At 42.3% G+C, this 13,544-nt stretch overlaps 1 protein-coding gene across 1 annotated transcript in view; it reads right to left on the minus strand.

Annotated features, from left to right (window-relative positions):
• Positions 1-13,174, minus strand: part of top3b (DNA topoisomerase III beta) — a 93,972-nt gene extending 80,798 nt beyond the window's left edge. Inside the window, exon 1 of the mRNA XM_068055356.1 lies at positions 13,049-13,174. Within this exon, the coding sequence (XP_067911457.1) occupies positions 13,049-13,118 (70 nt within the window). The 5' untranslated portion in view covers positions 13,119-13,174. The remainder of the gene's footprint in view (positions 1-13,048) is intronic.
• Between the last annotated feature and the right edge of the window lie 370 nt (positions 13,175-13,544).

Raw genomic sequence — 13,544 nt, forward strand, 5'->3', positions numbered from 1 at the left:
CACACATTCATCTTCTCTATCATCCTATTTCTATATGCATTATTGTGTGGCATAGGGAGATTAATATCTTTGAGGTTCTGCTTGCTAGTTTCTTCCCTAGCTCCCAAAAATCTGCCTACAGGAGCTCATCCCTCTTTCTATCTATGTCATTGCTACCAATAGAGACTTCAACCTCTGGATGTTCACACTCCCACTCAGAGTGCACTGCAGCCGCTCAGTAACATCCTTGACCCTGGTACCAGGGAGGCAACATACCACACTGGATTCATGTCTGCGGCCACAGAAATGCCTGATTTATCCCTAACTAGAGCATCCCCTATCACTATTGCTTTCCCAATCTTTCTCCTGCCCCTCAGAACAGCTGAGCCAGACATGGCAATGTAGACTTGGCTCTGGCTGCACTCACCAGATGAACCATCACTCTCACCAGTATTCAGAACTGATTAGTGGCACTCAAGGAATTCCTACACTACCTACCTGGTCCTCCTTGACTATCTGGCGGTCACCCTTTCCCTCTCTGCCTGAACATCCTTAAGCTGCAGGGTGACAACATCCAGAAACATGCTACCTACAAAACTCTCAACCTCAAGGATACATCACAGTGACGCCAGCTGCCACGCGAGCTCCAAAACCCAGAGCTTGACCTGCTCTAGCTGACGACACTTCCTGCAGGTGTAGTTGTCCAGGACATGAGAAGTGTCCTGGAGTTCCCACACATTATAAGATGTGCATTCCACAGGACTGAGAATCCATGCCATGTCTCTATTTATTAGACTAACAGAAATAAACTTATGAAGGCTTATTAAAAATTTAAAAAAACAGTCATCACCATTCCATAGGCTGACAATACTTTTAGATTTTGTACCTTGCTCTCTGAGGCTCACCCACACTCTGCTCTGCTACTCTGACCCCAAACTCCTTCAGCTAAACGCTCCTCACATCAAGGCTGTCTGAACAACCTATCAGCTACCTGCTGGCCTGTGTCGTCACTCCTTGATTTTTTTTGTTGGTTTGCTCTCTCAGTGCTCTTGCCCTGATTCCCATTGCTCCCTTAGGCTCTCTCTTTCAGACTCCCCACCACCACTTTTATCTGTTGCATAAATACCACAGTTTGGCCACAAACCACAATTTTACAAAAAGGTTTGAATAGGTTGGCTCAAGAATAATAAGGTTCTTCACTCGTGATAGATAGACCCATTGGACAAGTCAGAAATATTAAAGAAGAAAACTCTCTTGTTCATAAGCAAATTTCTCTAATTTCCCCATCACAGTAGATTTTTCAGTTTATCAGGACAATTTAAACACAACACCCATTTAACAAAACTATCATTTATGGATGGATATTTCTATAGCATCTAGAAAATGATAAACATGGGATTAAAAATGAGAAATGTACAGCAGGTCAGTTAGCATCTGAAAGATATCTGGTGGGTGACTGTGTATGAGAGCACAACTCATTTTGAATTATGACGAAGAGTTCCCAAATGAAACATTAATCTATCTTTTCCCTCTCAAAGTGCCCTGACTGACTCCATGGTGTATTTCCAGCAGCTTTTGTTTGCACTTCAGGTTTCCACATTTCCAATTTTCCTACAGCACTCACTTTCTTCTCTCCCCGAAGGCATTTCTAGGATATGGTTGCCTGCTGTTGTCTGGTACCTTGGCCGAGCAGCCATTATTTGACAGCAGGGAATGTCACAGCTGAGCTGAATGCTGCTCATACCCAATGTTTACCAAGGTGAAATTACCTTAATCAGCAGCAGGAAGCCGGGCTGATTATCCACTTCCTAATTTAAGGGTGTAAATTGTGATGGCCTCGCAACAATCCCACCGAGATGCACTAACTCACCACAGAATGGGGATCAAACCTGGAACCTTCCTGGTCTCTATGGCTCAACTACGCACTAGGAACACAGGAATGGAAATTCTGGATGATACTTCCCTTCTAGCCTAGATGCACTCAAGTACTTGTAGGAAGCATTAATAATGTCCATTGAAATCTCATGTATCATATCCCCATTCATGCCTGCTCCTAAGCAACCACAGTATCAGAAGGCATCCTGTGGTTTCTACGTAGCATGGCATTCTTTTCCCTCCTGTTCAACTTTCTGAAAAGAATAGGAATTGAAAAATTAATATATTTCACAGGACCATTGTTGCTTGCTGCAGTCTCACTGGACTGGTGTAAATCACCGTAACAAATCCAACTCATGAAATAGTCTACACTTGAGGGAGCATAACTACCTTAGTAGTAGCACCAAAGGCGCTCTGCTACCTCAACTACACCCACTAGAACTAGAATTATCCAGGAGACACCAATTACTTAAATAGTGTAGGTAGTAACTAAAATGCATTTACGTAAATAGGAAATGAGCTGATTACTGATCTAATTCACAGGTAGCATTCCTGTATATAAAAACACTTTGGACAAACAGCACATTCGTCAGAATTTTTCACAAATCTATTGGATTCTGAATTCTGCAGTCTGTACTATGAGGACAACCATGTCTTTTCATAAGGTAAGAGTTTCACTGTTGCATGCAGTTTTCTGTTCTCAGAATGGCTTCTATGTAGATTCATAACATTTTACAGCACTGAAGGAGGCCATTTGGTCTGTCACACCTATGCCAGATCTATTACAGAGTTATACATTTAGTCTCATGTGTTGCAGAGGCTAGCGAAAGCATGCTTATGTCATTGACCTGCTGCCAGGTTTACAAAGGGTTCCTCTTCCCGATCTTAAACAGAATTTTCATTTTTTCACCCCTCCTCTCTCAAATGCAGTGGTCTTTGACTAACTTGATTGAGTTTTTTGATAAAGTAACAGAGAAGGTGGATGAGAGCAGAGCAGTTGATGTTGTGTATATGGACTTTCAAAAGGCATTTGATCAAATACCACAAATAGGTTTGTTAGCAAAATTGAAGCTCATGGGATAAAAGGGGCAGTAGCAGCATGGATATAAAATTGGCTAAGGGATAAAAAACAGAGAATTGTGGTGAATGGCTGTTTTTCAGACTAGAGGGGGGGTATATAGTAGAATTCCCCAAGGTTCAGTACGGGGATCACTGCCGTTTTTTATATATGTTTGTGACTTAGACATGGGGGTACATAACATAATTTCAAAATTTGCAGATGACACAAACATTGGAAGTGTATTAAATCGGCGAGGAAGAGTAATAGACTCCAAAAGGATGCATACAGGCTGGTCGAATGGGTGGATGCATAGCAGATGAAATTCAATGCAGAAGAGTCTGAGGTGATAGATTTTGGCAGGAACATAAAGAATGAGAAGCAACAATACAACCTAAAGATACAGTTTTAAAGGGGTTGCAAGAACAGGGAGACATGGGTGTTTCTGCACAAATCCTTGAAGTTGGCAGGATGGGTTAATAGAGCATACAGGATCCTGGGCTTTATAAATGGAGGCAAAGTATTCAAAAGTCAGAAAGTTATGCTGAGTCTATACAAAACACTAGTGCAGCCCCAGCTGGAGTATCATGTCCAACTCTGGGCACCACACTTTATGAAGGACTTGAAGGCTTTGGAGAGGGTACTGAAGAGATTTACTAGAATGGTTCCAGGGATGAGGGATTACAGTTATGTGGCTGGAATGAAGAATCTGGGGTTGCTCTCCTTAGAGCAGAGAAGACTAAGAGTTTTGATCGAGGTGTTTAAAATCACAAAGGGTTTAGATAAAGTAAATAAAAAGTAACTGTTTCCAATGGCTGAAAATTAATAACTAAAACGCGCAGATTTAAAAGGCGACTGGCAAAAGGAAAAACATTTTTACGTAACAAGTGGTTAGGATTTGGAAAGCACTGTCTGCTAGGGTGGTGGAAACAGATTCAATTGCAACTAATTTGAATAAATAATTGAAGGAAATAAGTTTCCAGGGATATGGGGAAAGAGCAAGGGAGCAGGATAACTGGATTGCTCTCCAAAAGAACTGGGGTAGGTTCGAAGGGTTGAATGGTCTCATTCTGTGCTGTATTAGTCTGCCTCTATGGGCCCAATTTTAACTCTAAGGTGAATAGGTTTTGAGAGAATTAAAATTAAGCCCTATAACTCTCGACTTGATTATTCCAACACAATTCTGGCCTGCCTCCTGCCTTCCACTCTCCATAAACACAAGCTCATCCAAAACTCTGTCACCTATATCCCAATTCGCACCAAGTCCCGTTCACCCATGAGCCCTGTGCTCGCTGACCTACAATGGCTCCCAGTTAAGCAACAGCTTGATTTTAAAACTCTCATCCTGGTTTTCAAATCCCTCCTGGCCTTGCCCTTCCCTATTTCTATAATTTCCTCCAGCCCTTTAACCCTCCCAGATATCTGCACTCTTCCAATTCTAGCCTCTTGAGCATCCCCAATTTTAATTGTTCCACCATTGGCAGCCGTGCCTTTAGTTGCTGAGGCCCTAAGCTCTGGAATTTGCTCCCTAAACCTCTTCACACCTCTCTTTCCTCTTTTCAGACACTCCTTAAAATCTACCTGTCATCTGCCTTACATATTTCCTTTTGTGGCTCAGTATCAAATTCTGTTTGATACACTGCTGTGAAGTGCCTTGGGACATTTCACTACATTAAAGGTGCTCTATAAATGCAAGCGGTTATTGATAGGTACCAGAAACACGTTAGTGCTTCATCCAACTGTCTTTTTCTTACATGAGCCGAGATGAACGTTGGAGACTATTTGACTGTGGGCACATCTGCTGAGCCTTATTCTGTCCACCTGTGGACTTTGTAGCAGTTCTCACTGGATGTTGATCAGGAATGGAAATCCTAGATGATAATTCACCCTTTAACTAAAGTACACTAAGGTCATTTGAGCACCTCTCCTGTTTTCCCAGTTACGATCAGCTAATTCAGCAGACTGGATTTTTCCTGATCGAGCCTGGATTTTCTGTTCGGTACAACCCAGTGGCATACCAGCAGTGCTTCTCAGGGGAATCCTCAAAACATTTTTGTCATTGTGTTAATGTAGTGAGAGTGTAAGTGTGACTGAAGGCAATACAAAGCAAAAGAGCTATCCAGGTCTCAAACTTAAACTCAAGGAGCACTAAACAGTAAGAGCAGCATTTGCTTGAAGCTTTGAAAAGAAACCAAGTATGTGCTCACTGCCTTCATCTACACTAGATTGTGCTAGAGACTGCTTGCAGAATGCGACATAATCAGTGGTGGGAGGTCAGTACAATCAGTCTCACTGCCATTTTGTCTTTTACATTGAGTGATGTGACGAGATTCAGTTGGAGACAACTGCAACGAGGACTGACGTTTCACAACTACGACTCTCACTGCAGCAGGGAGTACATTTTAGAGAGATGGTACTGAAATTTCCCAAAGTACGACTTACGTTCCAGCAACCCACATCCAGTGAAGGATGCTTGACAGGAGAAACACTATGAGGTATTACAACCAAGGCTGGAGAAGAGCATTGTTATTTCAGTGCCACTTCTCCACAGGTCACAACATATTTTTTTTAATTTTCCCACTTACTGAAGCAGTCAGATATACTATTTTCCCCAGAATAGATCACACTAACCAGGTTTCCTTACTGAACAACATAATTAACAGTTTATTATAGATCAAGTCTTAACTATTAATGAAGTAAAACAATATCATACAAATCAAATTTTTAAAAATACAACATAAAATTTTAAAAGTCCCCTTTCTACCTTAACCAAATTTTAAAGTCCCTTTTTACCTTAGTCCCTTTACTCACACACACACACACACACACACATATATATATATATTTATATACACACACCGGTTAACCGAAAAAAAAGGAAAAGATTTTTAGTTCAGAGCTCTGTTACAGACACAAAGCATTAGGGTTAACTACTTGCTCGTTTTGGAAGGAAGCAGCAGATGAGATATGTTGTTCCAAACTGGCATACGGTCTAACTACTGAGCACACGCAGACAGATCACTGAAATCTTTAGAACAGTTCTCAGGAGGAAGCGTTGAGAATTATTTTAGCAGGCTTTCTTGAAATACAGGAAACAAGACGAATCGACAGAACGGACTTCTCAGAGTCTTTTCTTGGGAGCTGCTGGAGAGCGAGTTTGGTTGTGGTCTTCTGTCCTTTCTTGACTTTATCTCCTTCCAGAAGGTAAACCACACACGCACTGACTGACAACCAAAGAGCTCGTCAGTTTTTCTGCCCTTCCAGGTGCTCTCTCTTACTACCGGGCTTGTCCAATCAAAGGAGCGTTTGTCACTTTTCTGCTCCTGTTACCAGGGTTTCCACTCCAAGTCCAACCCGAGCCACGTGACAACCAGCAACACTGTTGCCAATCCGGCTCCCTCAGTGCCCTCTTGATGGCTTCCTTTTAAAACAAAACCTGGTCCAACATTTATTCAACTTAACCATAAATGCCTTTAAAACATTTTAACAAAGAAGAATCACTTTTATAACAGAGGCTCCATTGCAAGGACTCACTGGTAGCATTTTGGGCTGATATATACAGCATAAAAGTTTGGCTTGAGCTCCAGCAATCTTGCTCCAATTGTGGCCTTGCTGGGTGGTTCGCAAATTGTGAAGTGCATCCTATCAGGTTAAGCACACTGGATAAGGTGAGGGGTGAATACTACAGTAAAAACAGAGTGGGAAGCTTCCAGTTTTAGTTCCCACATATTTTGCAATATTTGAAGCATCGTGGTTCTTCTTAATGTTGTTTGTGGTACAATGTTCACACTCTACTAAACCAGCCCTAAAACATTTACATGGTAAAAAAAAAAATAAGTGGTTTGGTTGTGCAAAAAATAAAAATCAGTTTTTTAAAAATAACATGAAGATTCCGTGTTTAGGTCACATTAGTGCAGCTACTGATGACTAACTCTGCCACTGTACATAAATGCACGGAATGTGGTAAATAAAGTGAGCTGCAGGTGCAAATAGCCACATGGGAATATGAATACAATGGAGACCTTGCTCAAAAAGTGGGCAGGAGGCTACAAAATTGATAGAAGGTGTTCAGTAAAGCTAGGGAAGGAAAGAAAGGAGGAGGGATGGCAGTATTGATTAAGCAGATTACAGTGTTGGAAAGAGAGGACATCATGGAGTGGTAAAAATTAGAGTTAAGAAACAATAGAGGTGTCATCACCCGACTGGGTGTATTCTACAGGGCAACAAGTGGGAAAGATATAGAGAAGCAAATTTGCAGGTAAATTACAGAGACGTGCAAGAACTATAGAATATTGATAACGGGGAATTTTAATTATCCGAATATAAACTGGGATAGCAATAGCGTACAGGGAAGAGAGGGAAAAAAGTTTCTGAAGTGTGTTCAGGAGAATTTTCTTGATCAGTGCATTTCCCATCCAATAAGGAAGGAGGCATTGCTAAATCTGGTTCTGGAGAATGACGTGAGTCAAGTGGATCAAGTAAGTGTCAGTAGAGGAACAGTGAATATTGTATCATTATGTTTAGGTTAGCTATGAAGATAGATAAGAGAAATCTAGAGTAAAAATGTTTAATTGGAGGAGGGTCAATTCCAGCAGCTTGTGAACAGACTTGTCCGAGGTAAATTGGAATCAATGCTTGGCAGGCAAAACTGTAACAGAAAAGAGAGATGGTTCGGGTACAGTCGAGATACATTCCCACAAGGGGGAAGGTAGGGCAACTAAAGCTAGAACTCCCTGGATGATGAAAGAGATAAAGAGCAAGATGAATCAGAAAAAAGGGTATATGACAGATGTCAGCTTGATAATACAAGTGAGAACGAGGCTGATTAATAGAAATTTCAGGGAAGCACTGAAAAAGGAAAGGCAAAGAGAGATATGAGAAGAGACTGCCAACTAACAAATGGAAAGAAAAGAAAGATTTGCATTTATATAGCATCTTCCATGATGTCTAAAAGTGCTTTATAGCCAATGAAGTACTAGAATACACAATAAACGGGAGGATATTGAGAGGGGTAGTGGAAGTGAGAGACCTTGGAGTGCATGTCCACAGGTCCCCGAAGGTGGCAGGACAGGTAGGTAGATTGGTGAAGAAGGCATATGGAATGCTTTCATTTATTACCCGATGTATAGAATACAAAAGCAGGGATGTAATGCTGGAACTGTATAAAACGCTGGTTAGGCCATAGCTGCAGTACTGTGTACAGTTCCGGTCACCACATTAAAGGAAGGACATAATTACTCTGGACAGAGTACGGAGGAGCTTTACAAGAATGTTGCCAGGGCTTAAAAGTTGCAGCTATGAGGAAAGATTGGATCGGCTAGGGTTGTTTTCCTTAGAACAGAGGAACTGGATGAGCACCTGAAGATAAAAAATTTGAAGGGTTACAGGAAAAGATGGAGAAGTGGGACTAGCTGAATTGCTCTTGCAGAGAACCAGTGCAGACTCGAAGGGCCAAATGGCCCCCTTCTGTGCTGTCACCATCCTATGATTCTGTTACTATGACAAAAAAGAATAAGTAAATTCCTGTCACTTGTATTATTGTGAATTCACCAAGCTGCAACCACAAGAGCTTTAAACTTTGTCTCATATCATCTCACTTATGCACACTCAAAAGGTAAAGTTACGGGACCAGGAAGAGAAGCCACTGCAGGTGATTCTCTAGCTACGATTAGATAGATAAGAATGGAACCCAGGTGAGAGCAGTCCCACCCAGCTGGACAACAGTGGAGAGGCATTGGAGGAGGATCGTGTGGTCAACCATGTCAAAGGGTGCAGTCAGGTCGAGGAGGACGACAAGGGAAAATCTACCTTTGTCACAGTCACATATAATGTCATTCATGACTATGATATGCGCTGTTTCAGTACTGTGGCAGGGCGGAAACCTGATTAGAAGGATTCAAACATGGATTGCGGGAAAGATGGGAACAGATTTGCAAGACAGTAACACGTTCAAGGACTTTAGTGAAGAAAGGAAGGTTGAAAATGGGGCAGAAGTTTGTAAGGGCAGTGGAATCAAGGGTTGGCTTTTTGAGGAGAAGGGTGATGACGGCAGATTTATAGGCGAGGGGGTGAACACCTGAAGAGAAAGACCGTTTACAATGTTGGCTAACATGGAGACCAGGAGGGGAAGTTGGGTGATACATAGTTTGGTGGGAATAGGATCGAGGGAACAGGAGGTGCGTCTCGGACAAAATGAGCTCAAAGAGGGTATGAGGGGAGATAGGAGAGAAACTAGAGAAAGATGAGAGTTCAGGGCTAGGACAGGGGGAGCTTTAGAGGAGGTTTAGCCCAATGGTCTCGTGGAAGGGAGGGACGTAGCTGGAGGAAGCTGATCGGATGGTCTCAACCTTAGTGACAAAGAAGTCCATGAGCTCCTCACACTTATTGTTGGAGGTGAGTTCTAAGTGAGATCCAGTCACACTGCTCTCATTTTCCTAAGGCCTTCCTCACTATGTTTCAAAGTTTTAATCACAATTTTTTTCCCTTTTCTGTTACTCTCTTTACTAATTTGAGATTGTTCTAAAAAATTGGTTTATTTTTGAGAATCTATTTAGATGGTCCATCCACACACACTTTACCCCAAATCCTTATGTTTGTCCTTTAAAGCAGTTAAAACAGCCTTAATTGTTAACAGTACAAAATGAACTAATCTGCTTACTGCCCGATACTTGAGTTAGCAATAAAAGAACTTTGGACAACGCCTTGTGTTCTCTCAGATGAGATTTGGAGACTGCAGCCAGGTTTGCTGCCCAGATCGGTATGGTCTTTTCCAACGAGGAATGAAGCATTGCTTGATTTAGTTCTGAGAAGTGAGGTGGGGCAAATAACTGCTGCAAGAGTAGAACAATTGGGTGCAGCATAGCTAAGTTCAATGTAAAAATAGAAAATAATAAGAGCGTCAAACATAAGGTCAACAGACGTGAAGTGCAGTGAGATAAGAACAGTTCTGGTCCAAATTAACTGAACAGGAAAGTTAGCAAACAGGTTGACAGATCAGTAATGGGAAATCTTCAAACAGGAGATGGATAGAGCACAAAATAAATATATTACCAAAAGACAAAAAAGGAGAGCATCCCAGGTTTGTGAATAAAGAGAGCTATTAAAACTAATAATACTAAAGATAGTCATGGGCAATTCAAAAAGTATAGTGGCAAGGTGAAAAGAGAAATTAGTAGGGTTAAAAGGAAATATGGAAAAAGGCTAGCAGATAATATAAAATGGAAATTGTAAGCACTTTCACAAATACATAAAAGGTAAAAGAACAGCGAAAGAGATTATAAGACCAGTTGATGGCGACTAGGTGTACTGCAGAAGGATGTGGAATACTGTCAGATATTACTGCAAAAAAAAAATTGGTTGTAAAAAAATTTAGTTTAAAAAATTTAATTTCAGCATGGATTTGAAGGACCAAATAGCCTCCTTCTGTGGAATTATGACTCAATGTTACAGTTTAAAATGAAATAACCTAGTTAATGCCTGATACTTGAATTAGCAGTAAAAGAACTTTGGCTGACTTCTTTTGTGTTCTCTCAGATGAGATACGGAGAATGCAGCCAAATGGCTGAACCAGATTGTGTGAAGCGTTAGCATCCTATTCATCCAGGAGCGGAGCTTCAAACCTCTTGTCCTTTCTACCACCACATACTTCCAACCTCCATAATATCAATCACCTCCATCTCTACCTCAGCCTCAACACAGCTAAAACCTTTATCCACATTTATCACCTCTAGAATAGATTTCTCCTCACCAAGCCTCCAATTCAGCTCCTTTCAGAAGTTCAAGATAGCACATCCAAAGCTCAACTGCCAATATCCTGCCCCTTAAGTCTCACTTGCAATTACTGCCATACCTACTCAGTCTCTGTCACTTTGATATTATAAACCACAATGTCATCTCAAAATCCTTCCACAGTCCCATCCAGCCTTCCATCCCCTCCCACACCTTTCAATTCTCTGATTCTAGCCTTTTGTACATACTTCCCTCCACTTCTCAACTTCTCTCTCTTCTTCTTAAACCACCTTCGGAAAACCATCTTTGCTAACTTCCTTTGTATGACTCAGCATCTCCCTTTATCCTCCGTGACCACCCTCCCATACCTTTTGTAAAGCACCTTGGGATCATTTCTGTGTTAGTGTTTACTATAAATGCATGTTTTTTTTAAAAATTCATTCATAGGATGTGAGCATCACTGACAAGGCCAGCATTTATAGCCTATCCCTAACTGCCCTTGAGAAGATCTTGGTGAGCCACCTTCTTGGACCACTGCAGTCCATGTGGTGTAGGTACACCCACCATGCTGTTAGGGAGGGAGTTCCCGTATTTTAAGCGAGTGACAATGAAGGAACAGCAATATAGTTCCAAGTCAGAATGGTGTGTGACTTGAATGGGAACTTGCAGGTGGTGGTGTTCCCATGCATTTACTGCCCTTGTTCTTCTAGGCGGTAGAGGCTGCTGGTTTGGAAGGTTCTGTCGAAAAAGCCTTGGCGAGTTGCTGCAGTGCATCTTGTAGATGGTACACAATGCTGCCCCTGTGCAGTTGGTGGAGGGAGTGAACGGTTAAGGTGTGTTGACCTGGACGGCGTTGAGCTTCGAGTGTTGTTGGAGCTGCACTCATCCAGGCAAGTGGAGAGTATTCTATCACACTCCTGACTTGTGCCTTGTAAATTTTGGATAGGCTTTGGGGAGTCAGGAGATGAGTTACTCACCACAGAATTCCCAGCCTCTGACTTGCTGTTGTAACCACAGTATTTATATGGCTGGTCCAGTTAAGTTTCTAGTCAATGGCAATATTTATGGTGGGGGAGTCAGCGATGGTAATGCTGTTGAATGTCAAGGGGAGATGGTTAGATTCTCTCTCGCTGGAGAGAACGTCTTGGTGTTGTTGTTAAAGAAGCTGTTTAACTGGTAGTGTATTCAACACAGCCCAGACAACCTGTGGCATATAAATAATTACATAGAATGTTCAGCCCAACTGGTCCATACCTGTATAAAAGCAAAATACTGCGGATGCTGGAAATCTGAAATAAAAACAAGAAATGTTGGAACCACTCAGCAGATGCTGCCAGACCTGCTGAGTGGTTCCAGCATTTCTTGTTTTTATTTGGTCCATACCAGTGTTTATATTCCACATAAGCCACCTCCCACCCCCTCTTCATCTAATCCTCTATTCCTTTCTCCTTCATATGTTTATTTAGTTTTCCCTTAAATGCATCTATGGAGCATAGCTCCTATTCACCTGTTGCCGTGACAGACATGCTGCCCCGCATCTGTGTTTCCATTCAGAGTTGCAATTCAAGGTTGCTTAGGTGGGAGGCTATCACAGCTTTGAGACAGCAAAGCAAAAGTTACCATTAAATTAATTTACCTTTAGCTTTAATGAAACTAATATTTCTGGAATTGCTTGGCATCGGCTCAGCAATTAACCAGAATGCCTTATTTGAAAGCAATCCAGCATGCAGGAACTGTTGGCACTCACCCATGCCTCTCCATGCACAGTGGATAGTTCAAGAGTGATCCTTAAGCACGACCCTGCCTGGGATTGTGACACTTAACAAAAAAGTTACTGAAAGAGTATGCTTTCCTACATCCTTATGACTCAGTCACCCATCTCAGTACTAAGTGACAGCTTGGTTCAGTGGCAGGACTCTCACCCGAGTTAGAACACTGAGGATTCAAACCCCAACGCTACACATAACCTAGGCTGTCACTTCAGCATAATAACTGAGGAGTACCACACTGTCGAAAATGTCATCGTTCAGATGAGACATTAAACTAAGGCCCATCTATTTGTGCAATTGGACATAAATGATCCCCCACGCCACTATTCACTGAAGTGTAGGAGAATTCTCCCAGTGTCCTGGACAACATTTATCGCTCATCTAAAATGTTGTTCCTGGGATCTTACTGCCACATCAGCCTACATCACAACAGGCATCAAACTTTACAAAGCCAATATAAAGCTCTTTAACTTGTCCTCACGATGTATCGAGCGGCTTTATAAATGAAGGGAAATTGCCACTTTCCCGCTCACAAATAGCCGGAGCGCCTATGATGAAGCTGTGCCCTCGCAACCATAGCTCGCAAGGAGCAACAACACATTCACACAGCCCGGATTACTGCCGGGCCGGGCACACTTACCCCGCGACAGGATCTTGGCAATGGACTGAGCCAGAGACGGTTTCTCGGCCACCATCAAAACTGTCTTCATGGCGCCGGCCTCACACAACACGGCGAGCCTTAGGCCGTCGCCATGACATCAACGACATTTCCTGCCAACGTAATGACGCTTCCGGTTCTATTGCTCTTGGAACCGGCGAAGCGGTTGAGGGCCGCGGGTCTGTTTCCTTGGTAACAGGGGCTGGAGCGAGCGGCACTGAAACATTCAGAGGGACCGTTCCAAGGAAAAAACATTTATTATAATTTGACAATAAGTAAAAACTGGCGCCTTATCAGCTCCAAAAACACTTCAGGTAGGCATCACCCATAGATTCATTTTTGAGTCCAATGATTGTGAATTTTGTGGTGATGAATTCGTGGAATAGACTGGCCAGGGAGGCATGGAAGAAGATTGTTTGAACATAGGACTTCGGAGCAGGAGTAGGCGCCCTTCGAACCTGCTTCACCATTCGATAAG

This window comes from Heterodontus francisci, chromosome 23 (assembly GCF_036365525.1).
Source record: "Heterodontus francisci isolate sHetFra1 chromosome 23, sHetFra1.hap1, whole genome shotgun sequence".
NCBI classification, from domain to species: Eukaryota; Metazoa; Chordata; class Chondrichthyes; order Heterodontiformes; family Heterodontidae; genus Heterodontus; species Heterodontus francisci.